General features: G+C 55.5%; 1 protein-coding gene across 1 annotated transcript; it reads left to right on the forward strand.

Annotated features, from left to right (window-relative positions):
• The first annotated feature begins 5,396 nt into the window (after positions 1–5,396).
• Positions 5,397–23,130, forward strand: ABCD4 (ATP binding cassette subfamily D member 4). The gene is made up of 19 exons (XM_056133665.1): positions 5,397–5,581; positions 8,133–8,251; positions 8,383–8,510; positions 9,831–9,970; positions 11,815–11,931; positions 12,209–12,334; positions 12,934–12,984; positions 15,087–15,181; positions 15,368–15,489; positions 15,598–15,689; positions 15,867–15,956; positions 19,537–19,739; positions 19,838–19,929; positions 20,798–20,834; positions 21,116–21,165; positions 21,672–21,724; positions 21,930–22,006; positions 22,451–22,566; positions 22,700–23,130. Exons 1-19 carry the CDS (start codon positions 5,544–5,546, stop codon positions 22,766–22,768), a joined length of 1,815 nt encoding a protein of 604 aa, XP_055989640.1. The 5' UTR covers positions 5,397–5,543; the 3' UTR covers positions 22,769–23,130.

Below are 23,130 nucleotides of genomic sequence, written 5' to 3' on the forward strand. Positions count from 1 at the left end.
AAGATACCCTCCTTATCATAGGACTGGCTAGAGGCGTCTAAGGGATTTCCAGCTTCGGTCAAGGACAGTCTCAGGAAATTCTTTGGCAGGAAACAGAAACTTAGGCTTACTGCTTGTTTTGCTGAAGTGCAGCCTCTCATGACGCACGTGAGGTTCTTTCTCGGCTTTGCACTCGCTGCAATACTATCTCTCTGGCTCTCTAATTTATCTTTATTGAAATATTGCCGTTGGCATTTGCGTCCCTTCAGATAGCAAATAGCCTTGCAAACTAATGCCAAAAACAGTAACAAGAAGTCTCACAATGGAGACGTTACTGGTGCCCGCTCAAGAAAATCGATGAACAACGGGAGGACAGTGCTACAGTGCACTGCAGATAGCAAATCTTAGCAGGGGTTTCTGGAGGTCCAGCATGACGTGTGTGTGAAAGGGGAAGATTTCCGCCATCCTGGGCTTTGTGCCTCCTTGCTGTACCTCAGAACCCTGTGGAGGCCTGTGGTTTTGTCCTTATGGGCCTTGGGGAGGTATTTGTCCTTTCTAGCGCTTGATGATTGTTGAGTTTGAAATACCAAAGAGGCCCAAGTTTTGTTTTTTTCTGTTGTTTGTGTGTTAGTCTGCTTTGGCCTCCCGAGCAGCATCCAGGGCCACTTCTAGCAGTGCTCAGCCAGCTGGGCTGGACAGTTCAGTGTAGTTGCTGCCTGGGCCGTGTGGTATCTGAGATCGAGTTCAGCCTTATAGGCACCCTTGCCCCTGTGCTATCTCCCTAGCCCTCCAAAGTTAATTTTTTTCTGTATTTAAATAAATGTTCTTCAAACTGTCAAAAAATCTTTTTTTTTTTTTTTGCAACCTACACAAAGTAAGCACCGCAGCCAGGAGTGTGAGCAAACTCCAGGGATGCAGCCACTTTTCATGCAGTGATAGGACAGTGGGTAGGGCACTTGCCTTGCACACAATCAATCTGGGTTCGATCCCTGGCTCCCCCTGTGGTCCCCATGTGATCGCCTTAGACTGCCAGGAGTGATCTCTGAGTGCAGAGCCAGGAGTCAGCCCTGAGCACAGCCAGGTGTGGTCACAAGATGGAAACCAAGTGAGGGGAGTTGAAAGAAATAGGCCTTGTGGAGGGGTTCTGGGACAGTGAAGCCACCCAACACCAACCTGGGACATTAGCAAGTGGAAGGCGGCGAGAGCCGGACACTTGGGTTGCTAGGGACATGGGTCACTGGCCTTGTACTTTGGTTGTTGTCTTAATAATTGCTCAGAAATTGCATTCTAACACATCCCCCCATTCCCCCCCCCCCAATTTTATGGTTATCAAGGGCTTATTCCTGGCTCTGTGCTCAGAAGTGACCCTAGCAATGCTTGGGGGACTGTACATGGTGCCAAGGATCAAACTGGATTCGGCCACACTCAAGGAAAACTCCTTAGCCCTTTTATTTTGTCTCCAGCTCCTTTATTTGACTGCTTCCCTCCTTCCCTTTCCTTTTTTTCCTTCCTTCCTTCCTTCCTTCCCTCCTTCCTTCCTTCCTTCCTTTTTCCCTATTTTTTTTGGCTGTCTGGCAGTGTTCAGGGATTATTCCTGGCTCTGCTCTCAGGGATCACTCCTGGTGGGGCTCTGGGGGACCATATGAGATGCTGGGGATCAAACCTGGGCCGACTGTGTACAAGGCAAATGTCCTACCTGCTGTACTATCGCTTGCTCTGATCCCCTGTGTTTGACTTTCTGTAACAGACATACTTGTGAAATCTTCCTTGGGAGGAAGTTAGTTCCACTCTTACCTTTCCTCAGGATCACTCACTCACCTCCTCTTCCCACAGTGTCTGTACTCTCCTCTCGCCATCCTGAGTCAGCAAACCCTCTCTGGTCTGAGGCAGTGGACCTCGGTGCTGGAGGTAGCAAGAAGCTGGAATTTTGTTCCTCCCACCCCTCCCACTGGGGGATGGTCTTGGTTGTAGCAACTGTATGGATTTACTGTGGAATGGGGATTAGGCAGAATTCAGTGGTAGAAGCAGGAGGCCAGGGATATATTGCTCAACAATCTAGGGTGGATATGTCACCACTCCCCCAGTGCAGAATTACTACCCCCCAGTCAAGATGCTAGGGATCAGGGAGGTAGCTCCAAGGGCTGGAGTGCATGAATGTTTTTTTTCTTTTTGGGTCACACCCAGCGATGCACAGGGGTTACTCCTGGCTCTGCACTCAGGAATTATTCCTGGCAGTGCTCAGGGATCATATGGGATACCAGGGATCGAACCCAGGTTGGCCGTGTGCAAGGCAAATGCCCTACCCGTTGTACTATTATTCCAGCCCAGGAGTGCATGGATTTGTTTTTTGTTTTGTTTGTTTTTTCTTTTTGGGTCACACCAAGCAATGCTCCGGGGTTACTCCTGGCTTTGCACTCAGGAATTACTCCTGGCAGTGCTTGGGGGACCATATGGGACACCAGGGATCGAACACAGGTCGGCTGCATGCAAGGCAGACACCCTATGCGCTGTGCTATCGCTCCGGTCCCAGGAGTGCATGGATTTGATCCCCAGAACTACAGTGTCTTCTGAGTGTCACTGGGAGCAGCCTCCAAGCACTACTGGGGATGGCCCCAAATAAAAGACAAACCTAAATCAAATCAGCTGTCCCAAGGTTGCGGAACTCTGTTGGGTGGTACCTTTGCCATGACACTTCATAAAGACAATTGTCCTTGTCAACTGGGTGGCTTTCCCACCTAGACCATCAGCTCCTTGAGGAGAGGTGCTAGGTAGAACTTGAGTGGCTGCCCTATAGTTGACTGTTTTTTTTTTTTGTGCCACACTCCACAGTGCTCAAGGGCTATGGATAGCTCTGTGTTCAAGGGACACTCCCAGCAGTGCTCAGAGACTTTGTGATACTGGGGATCAAACCCAGGTCTCCTGCATGTGAGGTGTGCACTCAGCCATGTGTGCTATCTCCCGCCCTCTGATTTTTTTGTTGTTTTTGTTGGTGGTGGTGGTGCTGAGGCTCAAACCCAGTCATGCATTTAGCTCCTGTGCAGCTGCACCCTCCACCCCCTAGCTGATCCTATTGTGTTTTGGGGCAGGGGAATTCATATTCAGCAGTGCTTAGGGTCAGCTCAGGGGTTTCTCCTGGTGGTGCTTGGGCAACTATATGCTGTGCTAGGAAACAAACTGAGGTCCAAGTGTCTTAATCTCGGTATTATCTCCCCATCCTCACCTCCAGTTGACGCTTTGTTTTTGCAGGGGCCATACCCAGTGATGCTCAGAGGTTACTCCTGACTTTGTACTCAGGAATTGCTCCTGGCTATGCTCATATGGGATGCCAGGGATTGAACCCGTTGGCCATGTGCAAGGTGAATGCTGTGTACCCACTGTACTATCGCTCCAGCCCCCTAGTTGACTCTTGTTTTTTTTGCTTTTTTGGGTCACACCCGGCAATGCTCAGGGACTACTCCTGGCTCTGCATTCAGGAATTACTTCTGGCGGTGCTCAGGGGACCGTATGGGATACTGGGGTTGGCCGCATGTAAGGAAAATGCCCTCCCCACTGTACTATCACTCCGCCTCCCTCCCCCAGTTGACTCTTAGCAGGGATTAAAGAAAGATAATAAAATACATCCAGATTCATACTTCGGGAAATCATGCTGCTTGCTTTCTCCATGGTCCCATACCTTTGGGCACAGCAAACAGTCATTGGAAAAGCATTTTTTTTCATCCAACATTTAATAAAGTCTTTTTTTTTTTTTTTTTGCTCTTTTGGGTCACACCTGGCGATGCACAGGGGTTACTCCTGGCGGTGCTCTCAGGGGACCATATGGGATGCTGGGAATCGAACCTGGGTTGGCCGCGTGAAGGGCAAACTCCCTACCCACTGTGCTGTCTTTACAGCCCCGAACATTTAATAAAGTATTTATTAAGCACTTGCCATCTTCCCTGTGCTAATCGACTTTTTAGGACAGATATTACTGTCATGATGGAGACCAAGTCTCTGCGTAAGTAAAATTCATTCATCAAAAGGAAGACAATAAGTAAGGAGATAAGATATTTCAGACAGTAATAAACATTAGGGAGAAAGTAGCATTGTAGGGGTGGGAATTTATCCATAGAGCCCAGCCTTACAGGTGTGAGACCCTGAGTTTGATCCCTGGCACTTCCAAAGAGAAAAGATAGAGGTGTACATAGGGAATAATACAGCAAGACTGTTTATTCTGGACTGGGGTAGTAGGTGGCATCTGACCATGTAAGGAATGTGAGCCATCCCTGACTTTATCCAGGCCCAGATAAAGAGAGATCCTGGCCTAGACAAGTCCCTGAGGCTGGAGCGGGATGGCCATTCACCTTTCCCCCACCAATGATATGGGGGATGAGCCTGAGTCTCACACATGCGTGGCCAGTGCTCACCACAGAGCTAGAGGACTGGTAGCTGGTCACGGTCATGGCCCTCCCGTTGTTCATCGATTTTCTCGAGTGGGCCCAGTAACGTCTCCATTGTGAGACTTGTTGTTACTGTGTTTGGCATATTGACTACGTCACGGGTAGCTTGTAGCTTGCCAGGCTTTGCCATGCGGGCAACATACTCTCAGTAGCTTGCTGGGCTCTCTGAGAGGGGCGGAGGAATCGAACCTGGCTCGGCCGGCCGGCTGCGCACAAGGCAAACGCCCTACCACTGTGCTATCCCTCCAGCCTACCGGTAGCTGATGGACATTTAATAAAGAGCAGAGGGAGGCCCTGTCATTTATGCAAGTAAACATTTGGCTTTTATTCTAAACACAATCGGAAACCTGATTTATTTTGTTTAAAAGATCAGCGTGGCTTCTGTGGGAGACTGAATGAAGCATCATGATTCAAAGTATCAAGTACTTGGCATAAAAGGGGTTAGAAAAATATCTATAACAGGGGACGTGCATGCACCCAGCCCTGCCCAGAGTGATCGCCGATCACAGAGGCAGGAGTAAGCACTGAGCACTGTTGGGTGTGGCCCAAAGCCAATTTGGGCGGGGGACACACTTGGTAGTGCTCTGGGCTTACTCCTGCCTCTGTGCTCGGGGATCACAGAACCCTGGCAGGTTCAGGGGACTGTGTGGGACTCTGGGTATTGAATCCAGGTACAAGACAAACGCCCTGCCCTCTGAACTATCGCTCTGCCCCCTCCAAAAAAAAAAACCACAATTTTTTAAGAGAAAAAAATATATAACAACAATTATCTGTCTTCACCCTGGGAGCACTGCCTGGTGCTACTTAAGTGCGTTAGTTTTGGTCCCATCCTTACTGAAGTGCATTAGTTTGGTCCCCTGGCGGCCTCTAGTTAAAGAAAAACGCGCCCAGATCCACGAGGGGGCGCTGTAGGCTCAGGGTCGTCAGAGTGCCGCGCCGGGCGCTCTTTGGTTCTTCCGGGAGCCGCCGGGATGCCTGGAGTCTTCCTCTCTATCCGCCCGTCTCTGTGGTCTCCGGGCGGGGCCCCGCCCCCGGGGCCCGCTGCGCGCTGCTCCCGCGCTGTCTGGACTCTGCCCCCAGCGACTTGGGGGCGCGCTGCGGGCCCCAGTGTCCAGCAGGTCACGGGCCATGGCAGTGCCGCGGTCCGCGCCCCGGGCTGGTGCCAGGTGAGCAGTTGAGACTGGGGAGAGGGCCGGACTCGGGGTGTTCCCGGGGCGGTGTGGGAAAGGCTCCCCCTTGCACCCCGTCCCTGCGGGAAGGGGGTCCCCAGGGGCGCCCCAGCAGGGTCCTCAGCTGCCCCAGGATTCACGGGAACTCTTGCCATCTCCTGTGCTCTGACTGTGGGTATCCTGGGTTTTTTTTATTACTATTTTGGTTTGGCTTTAGAAACCTTAATTGCACAGTTTCTGGTTAATAATCCCCTAAACTTCTTAGCCCACTGTGGGCGCATGTAAGACGCTTGTTTTTTCATTTATCTCCTTCCTGTTCCCAGTCTCACTGCACTGCCCTTCTCAGACACCCGCCCTGCTGTGCTAAGTGGGCGTCTTGATCGCCCACTGGCCTAAGCTTTTTGCTGTTCCCTTGAAATGTAGAATGCTTTGGAACTCCAACAAGTGATAACCCAGGAGTTTCCCTACCACCATGCACATACCTTTTTTTACTCAGTACTGTTTTGTTTGTTTTTGTGGTCCCAGGGATGGAGCATAGGGCCTGACCCATGTAAGGCTGCTGTGCTGCACCCCGACCCTGTGTGGTGTTTGGGGGAGCAGCCCTGTAGTAATTACCTGTCTTCCCCTTGGGAGCACTGCCTGGTGCTACTTAAGTGCATTAGACCCATGGACTTCATCTGGGGTGCCCGTGGTGGGTATAAAAAGATCCAAGGACCCTGCTTTACACCCCATTTTTCCTGCGAATTCCCCTTGAGAGGGACATCCAGATTGTTCCCTATTCCAAAAACATTTTTGGGGGGCTGGAGCAATAGTACAGAGGGTAGGGCGTTTGCCCTGCACGCGGCTGAACTGGATTCAGCCCTCTGCATCCCATACAGCCTCCAAAGTACCGCCAGGAGTAATTGTTGAGTGCAGAGCCAGGAATAACCTCTGAGCATTGCTGGGTGTGCCCCCCAGAATTAATAAATAACTTAATTATTTTTTACTCTTTTGATCCTATGATTTTATTTTCTTCTAGTTTGGGGGCCACAGCCTGCTGTACTCTGGGGCGTACTCCTAGCTCTGTGCTCAAAGATCACTCCTTGCAGCTCATATGCTGGCCAGCGATTGAGACTGAGCCTGAGTCAGCCATGTGCAAGGGAAGAGCTTTAACCCCATTTTTATTTGTTTAAATAAATGTGTTTTAGTTTTGGGGCCACACATAGCAATGCTCAGGTATTACTCCTGGCTCAGCACTCAGGAATTACTCCTGGAGGTATTCAGGGGCCCGTAAAGGATTCTGGGATTGAACCTGGGCCAGCCACGTGCAAGACAAGCACCCTACCAGTACCCTACCCGCTGTACTATCTCTCCAGCCCCCACTTCCAACATTTTGTTTATTGGCTTGCTGCATTTCCTGGGTAAATGATACATCATATGCCAATAATGACCTTGAATCCTTTTCCTGATTTCTTTTGCTTTTTGCTTTACACAGGATCTTACAAATCCTTGATAAGGTGAAGTTACTTATCTTGTTTGTGACCATAAAGAAGATGCAACTAAAGTTTCTTCAGTGACTATACTTTTGGTTTCAGTTTTTTGTTTATTTTTGGTTTTGGGCCGCACCAGCAGGCAATGCTCTGGGGTGACTCCTGGTTCTGCACTCAGGAATTACTCCTGGGAGACCATATGGAATGCTGGAAATTAAACTGGTCAGCTGTGTGCAAGGCCTTACCCTCTGTACTATCTCTTCAGCCGCTGGTTTCAGTTTTGTTGTTTGGTTTTTTTGGGGGGAGGGGTCATACCCAGTGATGCTCAGGTGTGATTCTTGGCTCTGCACCTAGCAATTATTCCTGGAGGTGCTCAGGGGACCATATGGGATACCGGGGCTTGAATCCGGGTTGGCTGTTTGCAAGGCCAATGCCCTACCTGCTGCACTATCTCTCCAGCCCCAGCTTGATTTTAGTTTGGGGGTTTTGGTTCTTGGGTTATGTCTAGCAATGCTCTGGGTCTACTCAGTGCTCAGAGGATTGAACTTCAGCCTCCTGTAGGCAAAGCATACATTCCAGCTCACTGAGCTATCTGCCCAGCTCTGTCACTATGTTGGTTTTTTTTTGTTGTTGTTTGTTTGTTTGTTTGTTTTGTTTTTTGCTATTTTGGGTCACACCTGGCAGTGGTGAGAGGTTACACCTGGCTCTGCACTCAGGAATTACTCCTGGCGGTGCTCAGGGGACCATGTGGGATGCTGGGGATTGAACCCGGGTTGGCTGCACGCAAGGCAAACGCCCTGCCCACTGTACTATTGCTCCAGCCCCTGTCACTTATGTTTTTGCTAGGTTGATAAATAATCTTTTGTTAGATTAGCGAATAACCTTTCACAGCATTATCAGGTTAAAGAATTTCCTTTCCTAAGCCCTGCTCCGTCCCACCTGCTGCATTCATAAGCCATTCCTTCTCAGGTCCTAGGCCCCCAGAACACCAGAACAGTGTGGCTAAGTGTGGTAACTGTTTGCTCAGATCCGCCTGCCTTCTTAGGTTTCTCCCGGCTCTTCCCGCTTTTCTTCTGCAGGCCCCGGTTGGATCTGCAGTTTCTCCAGCGGTTCCTGCAGATTCAGAGGGTCTTGTTTCCCTCTTGGTCATCCCAGACTGCCTTGATGTTCCTGACCCTTTTGTGTGTGGCCCTGCTGGGTGAGTTGCAGGCACCCTGGGGTGGGGCCTTCCCTTTCCTGGGGAGTAATGATGCAGCAGGAACTCAGGAGGGACCGCCCCTTGGATTCCTTACCCTCATCACTCATTCCCGACTCCTCTCCCTCCCACAGAACAACTGGTGGTCTACCAGGTGGGCCTGATCCCCAGCCAGTACTACGGGGTCCTGGGAAGCAAAGACCTGGCAGGGTTTAAGAGCCTGACGCTCCTGGCCGTCTTGCTCATCGTCCTCAACTCCATGGTACTCTCTGCTCCCTGACTCGCTTCCCCTCTAGCCCAGTGTGAAGGAAGCACCCATGGGACTCCACCACCAGGAAGCGGGAACTGCACTGGGGGTGGAGGTGGTGGTGGTGGGGGAGAATGGAAGTCCCTGTTTTCCAGGAACTGGCAGTCAATGCTGTGAGCAGGCCTTTGGTCTTGCTGTTGGCAAGTCCTTGCGGGCCACCACGAGGATCGGGTTCATTAAGTAGAAGCCAGCATTGTCTCCTCCATTCCCAGAACTGTTTTGCGGGGATCAGAGAACCTTGGTGCTGGCAGAGCAGACAGGAGCAGGGCCAGACCGTGCCACCTCCTGCCTGCTGCTTTCTTACTCCTCTCCTTCCCTGCTTGCTCCCCGAGTCTCTGCTCTTTCTCCACACTCTGCCCTCTCCCCATTTCTTCGCGTGGCTGGAGCGCTGGGACTTCCGGGGGCTTCTAGAGAGGCTCTCAGCCCACATTGCCCCTCCCGGGCTGAACGGCTGTTCTGCCCAGGTCTGAGGGGAAGCCACTTCTCCTTGCACTGTGGCACTTCTGATGGGTTTTCTCCCTCCCTCCCTCTCTTTCCTTTACCACACCTGGCCATGCTCCTGCCTCTGAACTCAGGGATCACTCCTGGGACAAGCTTGGGAGACTGTATAGGGTGCCAGATACTGAACCTGGGTCAGCCGCATGCCAGGCTGATGCCTTACCTGCTGTACTATCACTCCAAATCCTGGTAGGTTTTTCAAGCACCTGATGTGTGCCGAACCTACTCCAAAGTTGGGAGACAAAAAAATGTACAGGCTTGTATTCAGTCAAGAAAGAAACACTTTTTTTTTTTTTAAATTGTGGGGCCAGAGAAATAATACAGTGGGTAAGGCAATTGCCTTGCTTGAGGCAAACCTGGGTTCAATCCTAGGTACCACATATAGCCCCCCTCAAGGCCACCAGGAGTGATCCCTAAGCTCAGAGCCAGGAGTAAGCCCTGAGCACTTCCGGGTGTGATCCCCCTGAAAAAAAAAAAAAGAACAAAACCCAAAAGCTTCCTATATGGTATGAGGAAGAGTCATCCCATAACTTGATCCCTTATTCTGTATTTCTGTGGTGATGGGGATCAAACCCAGGGCCTCCCACTTGCAACATGCATAGCTCTACACGCAGGACCCCCCCTCCCCCACGTGATGCTCTAAACAGGCGGAGGTGCTGAGTGGACGGAGGGCGCTGGGTCCCTGCAACCCCAGTGTCCCGTGACTGAGACCTGAGCAGGAAACAGACCCCGCCCACCCACCCCCCATTTCCGTGTCCTTGCATCCCCACTGCACAGCTGAAGAGCTTTGACCAGTTCACCTGCAACCTGCTGTACGTGAGCTGGAGGAAGGACCTCACCGAGCACCTCCACCGCCTCTACTTCCGGGGCCGCGTCTACTACACCCTCAACGTCCTGCGGGATGACATCGATAACCCGTAGGTGCTCCCGCACACCCGCACCTGCGCAGCCCTCCCTCGAGAACAGACCCTGCAGGGGCTGCTCTGTGGGGCAGTTGCCCATCGCTGGGAGGAGGGGCCTGTGTGAGGACTCCCAGCCCCAGCAGGCAGCCAACACATGAGCGCTGTGTCCTTTCTTTCCCCATTTTGGGTGCGGGGCTTCCAAATCAGGCTCCCTTTAGAGAAAATGACCTCATTTAGAAAATGCTGGGGGCTGGAGCGATAGCACGCACAGTGGGTAGGGTGTTTGCCTTGCACGTGACCGACCCAGGTTCGATTCCCAGCATCCTATATGGTCCTCTGAGCACTGCCAGGAGTAATTCCTGAATGCATGAGCCAGGAGTAACCCCTGTGCATCACCGGGTGTGACCCCCCCCCAAAAAAAAAAGAAAATGCTGGGGGTGGTGGGGCCATAGTGTAGCGGGGAGGGAATTTGCTTTGTATGTGGCTAACCTGGGCTCAAGCTCCGGCATCCCATACAGTCCCTGAGCAGCACCAGGAGTGATTTCCTGAGTGCAGAGCCAGAAGTCACCCCTGAGCAATGCTAGGTGACGCAAAAACTTGCTTGGATTTTTAGCCATTGTAAAAAAAAAAAAAACCATGACTGTGCTTGTGGGTGGAAGAGAAGCCCCAATGGGCTGAACACATGCTTGCCTGCGGGGGCTCAGGTTCCCCTCCCAGCATCACACAGCCACCTGAGAGCCACTGAGCAACACCTCCCCTCAAAACAAGAAGCCCAGGTGACAGATCAGCCGAGGAGTCTGTCCCCGCCTAGTTTAATGCCACTGAGTACCCAGGCCCTGCTCTGCAGGGGCGTTTGTGCAGGAACCTGCATGGTGCCTCTCTGCCAGTGAGTGGTCCTGTGTCTCTCCAGAGGACACTGCCCCCCCAGAGTGTGGGCCACTGGCCCGATTTCATCTCAGGACACAGGAGTTCGTGTGGCCTGGGGCTGGCGGTGTGCAGACTCATGCCCCAGTGCTCTATTCCCTCCTTCCGGAAAGACCTTTTCTCTCCTCAAGCTCAGTTTATTTTTGGGAGGTTCTTGGGAGGCTGCTTTGGTTTTGTCTAATTTGGTGTATGCGGGGGGCAACAGTGGGGGAGACTCCTAGGAAGTGATCAGGGGGCCCAGGAACCATCTCTGGAATCAGACCTGAGGATGTCACCTGCTGCTCGGGCTGGATTTCTCTGGCCACCCCCGCTGTGCTGTGGGGACCCTGTGTGCTGCTGGGGGTGGAATGTGCTCGGGCTCCTCGGTTGTCTCTAGCCCCTGTTTGGTTTTGTCTTGGTTCGGTTTGATTTAGGGGGGAGGCTGACCTCACCTGACTCTAATCAGGGGCTTACTTCTGGCTCGGTGCTCAGGGATCACTCCTGGCAGTGCTCAAGGGGACCATACAGGGGACAAGTCCAGGTCAGCCACCACATACCAGGCCAGTGCCATAACCCTCGTCCCTCGTGTTGCCCCCTTCCCCAGGGTCAGTTCCTCCGCCCCTCTCGGAGAGCCCAGCAAGCCACTGATAGTATCTCGCCCACACGACAAAGCCTGGCAAGCTCCCCGTGGCATATTGAATATGCCAAACACAGTAACAAGTCTCACCATGGAGACGTTACTGGGCACACTCGAGCAAATCAGTGAACAACAGGAGGACAGTACTACAGTGCTGCCCCGTAGGTTCTGGGCACCAGAGGCAGTAGCTGAGCCCCGGGACCTCCATGGCCCCAGAAAGGGCGAGAATCCTTGTCTGATCTCGTCTTGCTGACCCCGCTGAAAGGCAGGGTCGCGGAGTAAGGAATTCTGAGGGTCCCACTCTGCCTCTCCGCCTCAGGGACCAGCGCATCAGCCAGGATGTAGAGCGGTTCTGCCGGCAGCTGAGCAGCGTGGCCAGCAAGCTGCTCATCTCCCCCTTCACCCTGGTCTACTACACCTACCAGTGCTTCCAGAGGTAACCCGCCTCCCTGCATCCTGCCCCAGGCCTCGCGGGGTCAGCATTCCCAGCACCAGCCTTCCCTCCTGCCACCTGTTCCCCCAGGAAGCCCTCCTCAGCCCTTGTCCTCCCTCTACCACGCTGTGGTCCCTTGTAGAGGGATCCTGGGGTCCCCGCAGCTTAGTGGGGGTACCTCACCCCACCCAGGCACTGGCGGGGCTGAGGTAGGTGGGGCTGCCCCCCCTCCCAGGGCAGAGGCGGGGCGTGTGTTGGCCACGCCCTCCGTGTCTTTCAGCACCGGCTGGCTGGGGCCTGTGAGTATCTTCGGCTATTTCATCCTGGGAACCATCGTGAACAAAATGTTGATGGGACCCATCGTGGCCAAGCTGGTCCAGCAGGAGAAGCTGGAGGGGGATTTCCGGTGCGTCCGTCGCTTGAGATTCCCAGGCAGGGTCTCCCAGCTGGGGCACCTGCAAGTCTGGCTGCTTCCGCAAAGACAGTGATGGCACTGCAGGGAGAACGCTTGCCTTGCACAGGGATGACTTGGGTTTGATCTCCCGCACCCCACATGGTCCCCAGAACCCCACCAGGAGTGATCTCTGAGCACAGAGTCAGGAGTCAACCCTGAGCACTGCTGGCTATGGCTCCAAAACAGACCAAACAAAAAAGACTGATTCAAATCCCACCTGTGCGGGCACCAGCCCTTGGCCCCAGGACAGTCTGACCTCTCTGCCGTGGCAACTCTGAAGGGTCCTTGTGGCCAACGGGAGAGCTGTAAGGTGGCCCCTCATCAGCATCATCCTGGCCTTCCCCATGCTCTGGTCCACGCACTGCCTTGCGGGGGACCATGCCCCGTGCCCTGCCCTCCTCTTGGGGAGGTGGAGGCAGGAGTTTGCTGGTTCTCCCTGGGAAGGGGTGGGCAGGCCCAGCTCCAGGCCCCACCAGGAGGCCTCCCTGACCCGAGGCTCAGAAGGGCCTGCACTGCTCACACCCACGCGCAGTTCTCCTGGGCCCACACAGGTTCAAGCACATGCAGATCCGCGTGAATGCCGAGCCTGCTGCATTCTACAGGTGAGCAGGGAGTGCGGGTTCCTCCCCTCAGCTCTCCTCACCCACTGCTCTCGTTCTCATCTTTCTCATCCTTGGCCCAGGGCCTTGCTGTCCAGAGGGGCAGACAGGACAGTCTCCCAGGATGAAATGAGCAAATGCCTCGTTCTTCACTGAGAACTGTAGGGCATGGCCTCTGCCTCTGGTTTTTGCCTGGAAGTGGACATCTTCCCCCTGCAGGGTCCAAGGCTTCCCCTGTCTCTAGCAGGAGGGGACGGAGCCCCCAGGAAATCAGGGGCCCTCACCCCACTGAGGCCAAGCACCAGGGCCCTTACAGCAGCGTTGTGGAATCGCATTTCTTGCCTCAGTGGAAACACAGTTTCCACTGCTGCTCCTTCAAGGCCTGTGTTTGGACTAGAGGTTTAAAGGGTGGGAGCCCGTCCTGGGCCTCATGCTGGGGTAGGGAGCGGGGAGTCCGGGCTTCTGGAAGCCTTAGTCTCAGTCTCTGCAGCAGTTGGTAGCTGCCACCACTTGGGGGTGCCAGTAGCCCTGGGAATCTCGGCTTGGAGTTAAGCTGTGTCGGGGACAGAGTTGGCCTAGAGCAGTTCTGTTCAGGAAGCTCTGGGCATTAGCAGTTAGTTTGTGGAGATCCAGATGGATTTCCCCTGGGATCTCTCTGACCACTCTGCAAAATCGGACATGTCCCTCCCGGTTCTGTCTTCCTCTACTTTTTTTTTTTTGGCCTAGTTATATTCCTGCAGTGGTCACACACCATAGCCCTACACTCTCTCTCTCTCTCTCTCTCTCTCTCTCTCTCTCTCTCTTTCCTTGCTGACACCTTTCCTGCTCCAGGCAGAGGCTGTAGTGTACCCGCCCAGCTCTGGGTGGGGAGCACCCTGGGGCCTGAGAGAGTGTAGTGAGTAGGGCTCTTGCCTTGCTTGTGGCAGACCTCAGCTCATCCCAGGAGGCCCATATGGTCCTCTGAGCCCTGCCAGGAATGATCCCCATGCTCAGAACCAGGAGTGAACCCTTAGCACAGCCAGACTTACCCCCAAATAAAAACAAATAGGAGCACTCCCCACCAGAGACCATTTCACGCTCTGTAGCCGTCACTTAGCACAGAGTCAGCCAGAGGCGCTTACTCTCCAGGTGTCTACTAATAGGTGCTGTGGGCAGAGGGTCCTCCCGGGTCCTGGTGCTTGTATTCAGAAATTCTGACTCTAACTTGTAGTGCAGGTGGGACTGGCTCCTTTGTACGGGTGAGGAAGTGGATGTTCAGGTTTTTTGTTTCTGGGCCAACCCCAGCAGCGCTCAGAGCTTACTCCTGGCTCTGCACTCAGGGATCACTCCTGGCGCTGCTCAGGGGATAATATGGGGTACCTGGAATCGAACCTGGGTTGGCAAACACCCTCCCCGCTCTACTATTGCCCCAGCACCTGATGTTTTAAGGTTTAAGGACATCAGCGCCTCCCCTCAGGGTTGTAACCAGCCAGGTTATCCTGGTCAGCCGGGTCATGTTCGTTCAACAGTAAATTGGATGAACAAAACAGTGTACGGGTGCTCTGGGCAGAAAGGATCCTGGTGGGGCTGGAGTGATAGCACAGCGAGTAGGACGTTTGCCTTGCGGCAGGCCCAGGTTCAATTCCCAGCATCCCATATAGTTCCTGAGCACCGCCAGGAATAATTCCTGAGTGCATGAGCCAAGGAGTAACCCCTGTGCGTCGCCGGGTGTGACCCAAAAAGTTAAAAAAAAAAAAAAAGAAAAGAAAGGATCCTGGAGTCATTTTGATGGACTAGGCCCCCAAACAATATAATCAGTTTGGTCGGGCTAGAGAGAGAATACAGCTACAGCAGGGAAGGTGCTGGCCTTGCATGTGGCCAACCTGGGTTCAATCCCGGGCACCACTTACGGTCTCCTGGGCCCTCCAGGATTGATTCGTGCACCTCTGCAGGTATGTTCGAGCCTGCAGGCTCGTGTGTGTGTGCGCGCGTGCGGAGGCATGTCTATTATGAGAGGCCCAGTGTTCTTCAGGCTTGCAGGTGTGTGTGTGCATGCTTAGAGGTGTGTCCGTTGATGACAGGCCCAGGGTTCCACAGGCCTCCCGCAGTGCCGGTCTTTCTTGCAGAGCCGGGCACGTGGAGCACATGAGGACCAACCGCAGGCTGCAGACGCTGCTGCAGACCCAGAGGCAGCTGATGACCAAGGAGCTCTGGCTGTACAGTAGGTGGTGGGAGCCCGGCCAACAGAGTCCCCTGCCCTCCCCACATCTCCCTATGCCGCCCAGCGTGCTCTGCTGAGGGCGTGAGTCAGAGGCAGCCCTTGTGCAGAGGGTCCTGGGGAGACCACCCTGCCACTCCCTCAGAGCACGGGCATGGCTCGGGGCCTCAGAGCCAGGTTCCCCCACAGTTGGCATCAACACCTTCGACTACCTGGGCAGCATCCTGAGTTACGTGGTGATCGCCATCCCCATTTTCAGTGGTGTCTACGGAGACCTGAGCCCCACCCAGCTCAGCACCCTGGTCAGCAAGGTGAGCTGCCCTCTCTTCAAGACGCCCTCCTGCCCCGCTCCCTGTCCGTCCCCCCAGGAGGGGAATCCACACTTCCTGTTCTCATCTCCCCCCGCCCCCTGCATCCAGAACGCCTTTGTGTGCATCTACCTCATCAGCTGCTTCACCCAGCTCATCGACCTGTCCACCACGCTCTCAGACGTGGCCGGGTACACACACAGGTGAGGCTGCGGGCCGTGGGCTGCGGACCTAGGGCAGGTACCCGCTTGAAAATGGGAAAACCGCTCACCCTGCATGAACGGGAACCAGCGCTCCCCACACGCCTGGCACAGAGGACTGTGAGGGGCGCTTTGTTTCCCCTGCCCAAGTCCCCCTCAGCCTTTACCCCTCCTGCGCAGGATCGGGGAGCTCCAGGAGACCCTGCTGGCCATGTCGCATAAATCGCAGGATGACGAGATCCCGGATGAAAGCGAGTGGGACTTTGATGGGTAAGCCCAGCGGGCAGGGCTGCCAAGTGGGCACAGGGCCGAGAACCTGCACAGCCCAGAGCCTGCCCTCCCGGTGGGCAGCAGTGCCAAGAGTGGAATGCCGAATGTGCCCATGGGTGAGGCTCTTTTGGCGTCGTTATGTTCACTGACCCTGTTCCCCTGGATGGAAGGATCCACGCCCAGTTGCTTGGGCTTGAGAGAAGCAGGATCCAGAATGGTGGGCCAGGGAATCGGCTCAGAGGGCAGAGCGCATGCTCTGTGAGCGGGAGCCAGTGTCCAAGCGCGGTTAGGAGCAGCTCCCCATCACTGAGTTAGAAGCGGCTTCGACTATTGCAGGGTGACCCCCACCACCCAAACAGACAGGCGGCAAAATCGGTGTGGTTGGGCTGGAGAGAGAATTCAGCAGGGAAGGCGCTGGCCTTGCACACGGCCAACCTGGGTTCCACCCCGGGCACCACTTAGGGTCTCCTTAGCCCCTCCAGGGGTGATTCAGCACCTCTACAGGCATGTCTGTGCCTGCAGGCGTGTCTGTGTGGAGGTGTGTCCGTGTGTACAGGCATGTTCATGTATGCAGGTGTGTCCATGGCCATTGTGTGGTGTTTCTAGCCTTCGTGCACACTATGGACTTGTATCATGGTCTTGCTTTGCTTGGCCCTCGCTGTTCTGTGACTCAGTTTCTTTACTTCTAAAAGCAAACCGTAACCTCTTGCTTCTACGGGGCGAGCAAGCGCCCACTCTGGGGGTTGTGGTTCATGCCGGGGTGCGGACCTACATCCGGAGGCCTCCCCGACTCTCTTTTGAGAGATAAGGGCTGCCTCCTGCCCCCTTCAGAGTGGAGCTTCCTGGGAGCCCTGAGGTGGGGGGTGACGGTGTGAGGGGCTGCAGGAACAAGGGTGACTGTGGGGAACCTGGCCAAGCCGGAAACTCCAGACTTGTGGGGTTAGACAATAGCACAGCAGTTGGGCACTTGCCTGTGACCAACTGGTGTCCCTGGCACCCCACAACCTTCCAGGTGTGATCTCTGAGGGCAGAGCCAGGAGTAAGCCCCAGCACCTCTGGGTGTGGCAAGGGAAACGAAAAAGCTCCAAACTTATTTAGCGTGGCCATTTTCATCCTTTGCTTTCTTGGACACCTGCTTTGGAGATAGAAGGCATTCAGGCCGTACCAGTGGTGCTCAGGGGCTATTCCTGCCTCTGTGCTTAAGAGTGATCCCTAGCTCGGTGCTCAAGACTGTATGTGGTCCTGGAGAATGGCTGGGTAAGCCCCATACAAGGCAAATGTTTTATACATCCCTCTATTGATTAATTTTTTTTTGGGGGGGGGTGATACTTGATACTTGGAGCCACATCCAACAGTACTGAAAGGCTGCTCCTGGCTCTGTGCTCAGGGGTGATGCTGGCAGTGCTCCTGTGAGGAGCCAGGTGAGCTGCATGCAAGGCAAGCACCATCCTGTTCTGTCCATTTTAGTCCTTTCAATTATTTTCAATATTCCCGCCCTTTTCTTTTTATTCTGTTCTGTTTTGTTGTTCTTGTGTGGTGGGGGCGAGTGAGGCCTTCCTGCTGCAGTGCTCAGGGGACCACGCAGAGCTGAGGGTGGATTCAGGTTCTGCAAAGCTTTTGCTCCAGCCCTCAAGCCATCTCCCCTGTTTAAAAAAAAAAATTGGGGCTGGAGTGATAGCACAGCTGGTAGGGCGTTTGCCTTGCAACCCAGCCAACCCGGGTTCGATTCCCAGCACCCCATAGGGTCCCTTGAGCACCACTAGGAATAAATCCTGAGTGCAGAGCCAGGAGTAAGCCCTGTGCATCACTGGGTGTGACTCAAAAAGCAAAAACTGTAAAAAAAAAAAAAAAACCAATTCAGGGGCTGGAACAATAGCACAGCGGGTAGGGCGTTTGCCTTGCAACGCAGCCGACCCGGGTTCGATTCCCAGCATGCCATATGGTCCCCTGAGCACCACCAGGAGTAAATCCTGAGTGCAGAGCCAGGAGTAACCCCTGTGCATCGCCAGGTGTGACCCGAAAAGAAAAAAAAAATTGCCACTCTCGTTCTCTGTCAAAAATCCTCTAGGCCCCCATGGACACCCACCGGCAGGATCAGGAGGCTCAACCCTGTGAGCGGGCACATTGCTTTGCTGCCTGGCATGGCTCCTCGCTGTTGGGGGCCGTGTCTGGATGCCCAGCTGTGGACCCTCAGATCAGGCAGGTGTGTGCCTCTGCAGCTGGGCACAGAGCGGGTGCCCCTGCACTGGGGGCTGCCGTAAGGAAACTGCAGAGAGACAGATATGGCAGGCACTGGGTTCTCATCCAGCCAGAGGCTGAAGTCCAGGTGCCCTGAGCACTGCCAGGTGTGGTCCACAACCAAAACCAAATCGAAATCCAAGATCATGGTATCGGTAGGACTGATTTTCTTTTCTTCTTTTCTTTTTTCTTCTTTCCCTTTTCTTCCTTCCTTTTCCTTTATTTTTCTTTCTTTTTTCTTTGTTTTTGGGTCACACCCAGTGATGCTCAGGGGTTACTCCTGGATCTACACTCAGGAATTACTCCCGGCGGAGCTTGGGGGGGCCATATGGGATGCCGGGAATGCTTGGGGGACCCTATGGGATGCCAGAGACTAAACTTGGGTCCTTCGCATGCAAGGCAAGTGCCCTACCTGTTACACTGTTGTTTTGGCCCTCCTGCCTGCCTTCCTTCCTTTTCTACTCCCTCCCTCTCTCCCTCCCTCCCTCTTCCCTCTCTCCCTCCCTCTCTTCCTTTCTTCTGCTTTTATTTAGTCACCGTGAGATTACAAAGTAATTCATGATTGGGTTTCAGGCACGCATCATTTGAACACCAGTCCTCTCTCCAGTGTCCTCTTCCCTCCAACACCCTGCGTCCCCGCCCCTCCACTTGCCTCCCACCCACCAGTCTCAGCAGGGCTGGTTTCTCTGGAGGCCTCCCTGAGGCCAGCACGGTGCCCCTCCCATGCCCTCCCCAGCCTGTCCTCTGCATGCACACCCCTGGTTACTCTCCCTCTCCTTGTTTTCCTTTGGTGGGGAGCCACACCGGGCAGTGCCCCAGGGGCTACACCAGCTCTGATTGGAGGGTCGCTCTCAGCAGTGCTGGGGGATTGGGTATCTCCGCGTGTGGAACTGGGGACTGAATCTGAGGCTCCGGATGCAGAACATGTGCTCCCGCCCGTTGAACCAGGTTTTCAGTTCATTTCATCCGCTGGATGAGAGGGCCAAAGAGAATAGAGCGCCATAGGCAGGGTGCTCCAGGATTGCCCCTGGCAGTGCCCCGGGGGACCCTGCAATGGGGGGGGGGGGGCGCCACATGCCAGGAAAGCCCCTTACCCCTGATCAGTCCCTCCACCACCCCTCCCTGCTCAAACCCCAGCAGCGGTATTGGACCAGGGCCGACCCTGATGCTGATGTCACCTCAGCATGTCCCCCCAAACTCTGTCTCCAGCCCGGCTCACGTGCTGAGGTTCCAGGCATTGGGACTGCAGCGCGGTGTGTGAGGCCGTGACTCAGCCCCTCGCCAGCCTCTGCTCAGAGCAGACGCCCTCAGCCCCTGCACCCTGTCTCCCCTCGGACCCCAGGGCCCGGCCCGGCACAGAGCCAGCAGACACCGCCTTCCTCCTGGAGCGCGTCTGCATCTCCGCCCCTTCCTCGGACCGGCCGTTCATCCGGGACCTGAGCCTGAAGGTCTCCGAGGGCCAGAGCCTGCTCATCACGGGGAACACGGGCACCGGCAAGACATCCCTGCTGCGCGTGCTGGGTGGCCTCTGGGCCAGCTCCCGGGGTGAGGGGGCGTGCACTCAGGGTCTCGTGGGGGGCGGGGCCGAGCGGCTGCTTCCCTTTCCGGGGAGATGCACAGCGGAGGTGTCTGGGGGTCTGCAGGGTCGGTGCAGATGCTGACGGACTTCGGGCCCCGGGGGGTGCTGTTCCTACCCCAGAAACCCTTCTTCACCGACGGGACCCTCCGGGAGCAGGTCAGTGGGTTCCAGGATCCCGTCTACCCCGCCCCTCCCCAACGGGGACCCCCTGACAATATCTTAGCTCAGCCTCGGGCGCTGCTGGGCAGGTGGTGAGGTCTGTCACCCAGTTCGTACCCAGGAACTGCCCCATGATAAGATCATTTGGTGGGCGGGGCCACACCTGATGAGACTCAGGTTACTCCTGGCTCCGCCCTTGGGAATCACTCCCAGCGGTGCTCCTGAGGGGGGTCATAAGGGATACCAGGAATCGAACACGGGTTCAGCTGTGTGCAAGGCAAATAAATGCCCAACCCGCTGTACTATTTCTCTGGTCCCTCTAAGAACATTTTATTTTATTTTTTGCTTTTCGGGTCACACCTGGCAATGCACAGAGGATACTCCTGACTCATACACTCAGGAATTACTCCTGGCAGTGCTCAGGGGACCATATGGGATGCTGGGAATCAAACCCGGGGCGGCCACATGCAAGGCAAACCCCCTACCTGCTGTGCTATCACTCCAGCCCTCTAAGAACATTTTAGGTCCAGAGAAATAGTACCATGTGTAAAGCGCTACTTTGCACACACAAAGGTTCCATCCTTGACACCCAGTATTGTCCCTATGCCTGGGAATAATCCCCTGAGCCCCACTGGATGGGGCCCCACAACAAAATCACTTTATTCACCAGGCCTGGGTGGGGGCTGGTGGCAGAGCACCCCTGGAGGCAGGTCACACTGTGGAGTCCCAGGCTGGATGTTCCTGGTGTTTCTTGGATTTTGGGAGTCCACCTTCTCACCTTCTCACACGGCAGTTGGATGGCGGGGCTTGGGAGAGGGGGGGGCCGTGGACCGTGTGCACCCTCGCGGGGTTTTTGTTCCTGCAGGTGATCTACCCGCTGAAGGAGATCTACCCTGACTCGGGTGAGCTGGCCTCCCGTCCCCTCCCCTGCTCAGCCTGACCCCCAGCAAGATCCCAAAAGAGCCTCACCCCCCCCCCCCCTCAGCTTTTGGCTCCAGGAGGTCCCTGACTTCCCCTCCCCACCCAGGAGTGGAAGGAGGGAGGTTCATCCTTGGAGGGCTGTGGTCCATCACTCCCCGGCTCTGACCCCAACCCGCCCCCTGCCAGACTGAGCCCAGTCTCCCTGGTGCTCCCACGGCACTGGCACTGCCTCTTGAAGAAGATCTCTCTTTCTGTTTTGCAGGTTCCATTGATGACGAGAGGATCATGAGGTTCTTAGAGTTGGCAGGTCTGGTAAGTGGGGGATTATTTCCATGCCCACCTGTTAGCCTCACTGCAGGGGGCCAGGAGCCCGCTGGGGTGTTGCCAGGAGCCGAACACCAGGGGGCGCCCCCTTCCAGCTGAATTGAAAGCAAGCGGACGAAAACAGGGGTTTTAGGGTTTGTTTTCTTTCTGGGGTGTGGGGGGGGCACAGCTGGCAGTGCCCAGAGGCTAGTCCTGGCTCTGTGCTTGGAGATCACTCCTGATGGTGCTCAGGGGACCCTTGCAGTGCCAGGGAGCCAGCCCAGGTCCCCTGCATGAGCCCTCTCTGCCCAGCCCTCTCTCTGCTCTTCCTCACCACTAAAGTTCAGAAGCTCTCAGAGTAGCCACGGGGAGAGGGGAGCGGGGGGGAGGGGGGTGCTTGCCGCCTTCTGTCATTGGCGTGGGCTGGGTAGGGACCTGAGGTCTCACAGGCTGGCGGGGTGGGAGGGCAACGCTGGGGCCTCTCATGGCTGTCCATCCCGCTGGGTGTGTTGCAGTCCAGCTTGGTGGCCAGGACGGAGGGTCTGGACCAGCCGGTCGACTGGAACTGGTAAGGAAGGGGTGGGGGGTGCTGCCACGCTGACCTCCTCGGGTAAGAGATGACCGTGTCTACTGTTCTCGTTGGCCCCAGAGCCCAGAGATGGTCCTGCCTGCTGGCCCCAGAGTCCACTCAGTTGTTAGCCAGCCCCTCTCCTGGCCTTTCAGGACCATCGGGCACAAGCCGTCTCCTTGTCTCCCCCCTCCCCCCGTGTCAGGTACGATGTTCTGTCCCCTGGGGAGATGCAGCGACTGTCCTTTGCCCGGCTGTTCTACCTTCAGCCCAAGTACGCAGGTGAGGTGTGGCCCCCCTCCCCACGGAAGGAAGGCGGGGCTGGGCCCCTCTGTGTCCCCCGAGCTGCAGCCCTGGTGTGTCCCTCAGCTGCATCGGTTCCTGCAGTGGGTGGGGCCTGCCTTGAGAGGACCCGGGCTTTTGACACCCTGGGACCAAGGTGTCCGTGAACTGGCATCTTGCCCAGTGGTGCCCGGTTAGGGCCGGTGGATGGGGACTCTCCAGGACCCGCCTGCCAGTGGCCGGGCCTGTGTCTCGGAGGCTGAGGGATGTTTGTCCTGCTGAGGGCAAGGGCTGCCCGCATGCAGCCTGGCCTTCTGCCCCTCTGGCCACCCTCCCCCGGGGCAGGGCTCCCGTGGGCAGCTCCCGGCCTCCCTTGGTGCCTACAGGGGTGAGGGTGCTCAGGAGGGGCAGGACTCAGCTCCCCTGGTGGGCTCTGCCCCCCAGTGCTGGACGAAGCCACCAGCGCGCTCACGGAGGAAGCGGAGAGTGAGCTTTACCGTGTCGGCCAGCAGCTGGGCATGACGTTCATCAGCGTGGGCCACCGGCGCAGCCTGGAGAAGGTACCTGCTGTCACCGCTATGGACCTGCGGGAGGGGGAGGAGGAGAGGAAGGAAGGTGACAGAGAGCCGGGGGAGGGGACGGGTGCTCGGGGCTGCCCCCCTGACCCCTGCCTGCTGTCCCCCTCTCTCCCAGTTCCACTCTTTGTGTCTGAAACTCTGTGGAGAAGGAAGGTGGGAACTGAGCAGAATCAAAGTGGAGTAACGCCCAGGAACGCCCATGGCTGCTGGAAGGAAACTGAGTTCAGGGCTGGAGCAGGTCCCTGCAGAGACCCAGGGAGAAGAACCAGGGCCCCGTTGCCCGCTGCTTGTGCAGAGGAAACCCTGCCCACCCTGGAACACTCAGGCCTGTTGGGGCTCCATGGCGTGCTGATCCCCAACACAGAACCTCACGGTGCTTTCTGAAGAGAATCCTGCCCCAGCAGAAGGGTCCAGGAGACGATGCTGGGCAAAGAGCTCGGGACCCCGGAATCACTTCAATCCACCCGATTTTGTGACTTTTCACTTTAACTGACCTCTTCAGCGTGGTAACTTTGTTTTTATCAGGGAAATCATTAAACAGGTGTT

This window comes from Sorex fumeus, unplaced genomic scaffold (assembly GCF_029834395.1).
Source record: "Sorex fumeus unplaced genomic scaffold, SorFum_2.1 ptg000098l, whole genome shotgun sequence".
In the NCBI taxonomy this organism is placed as follows: domain Eukaryota; kingdom Metazoa; phylum Chordata; class Mammalia; order Eulipotyphla; family Soricidae; genus Sorex; species Sorex fumeus.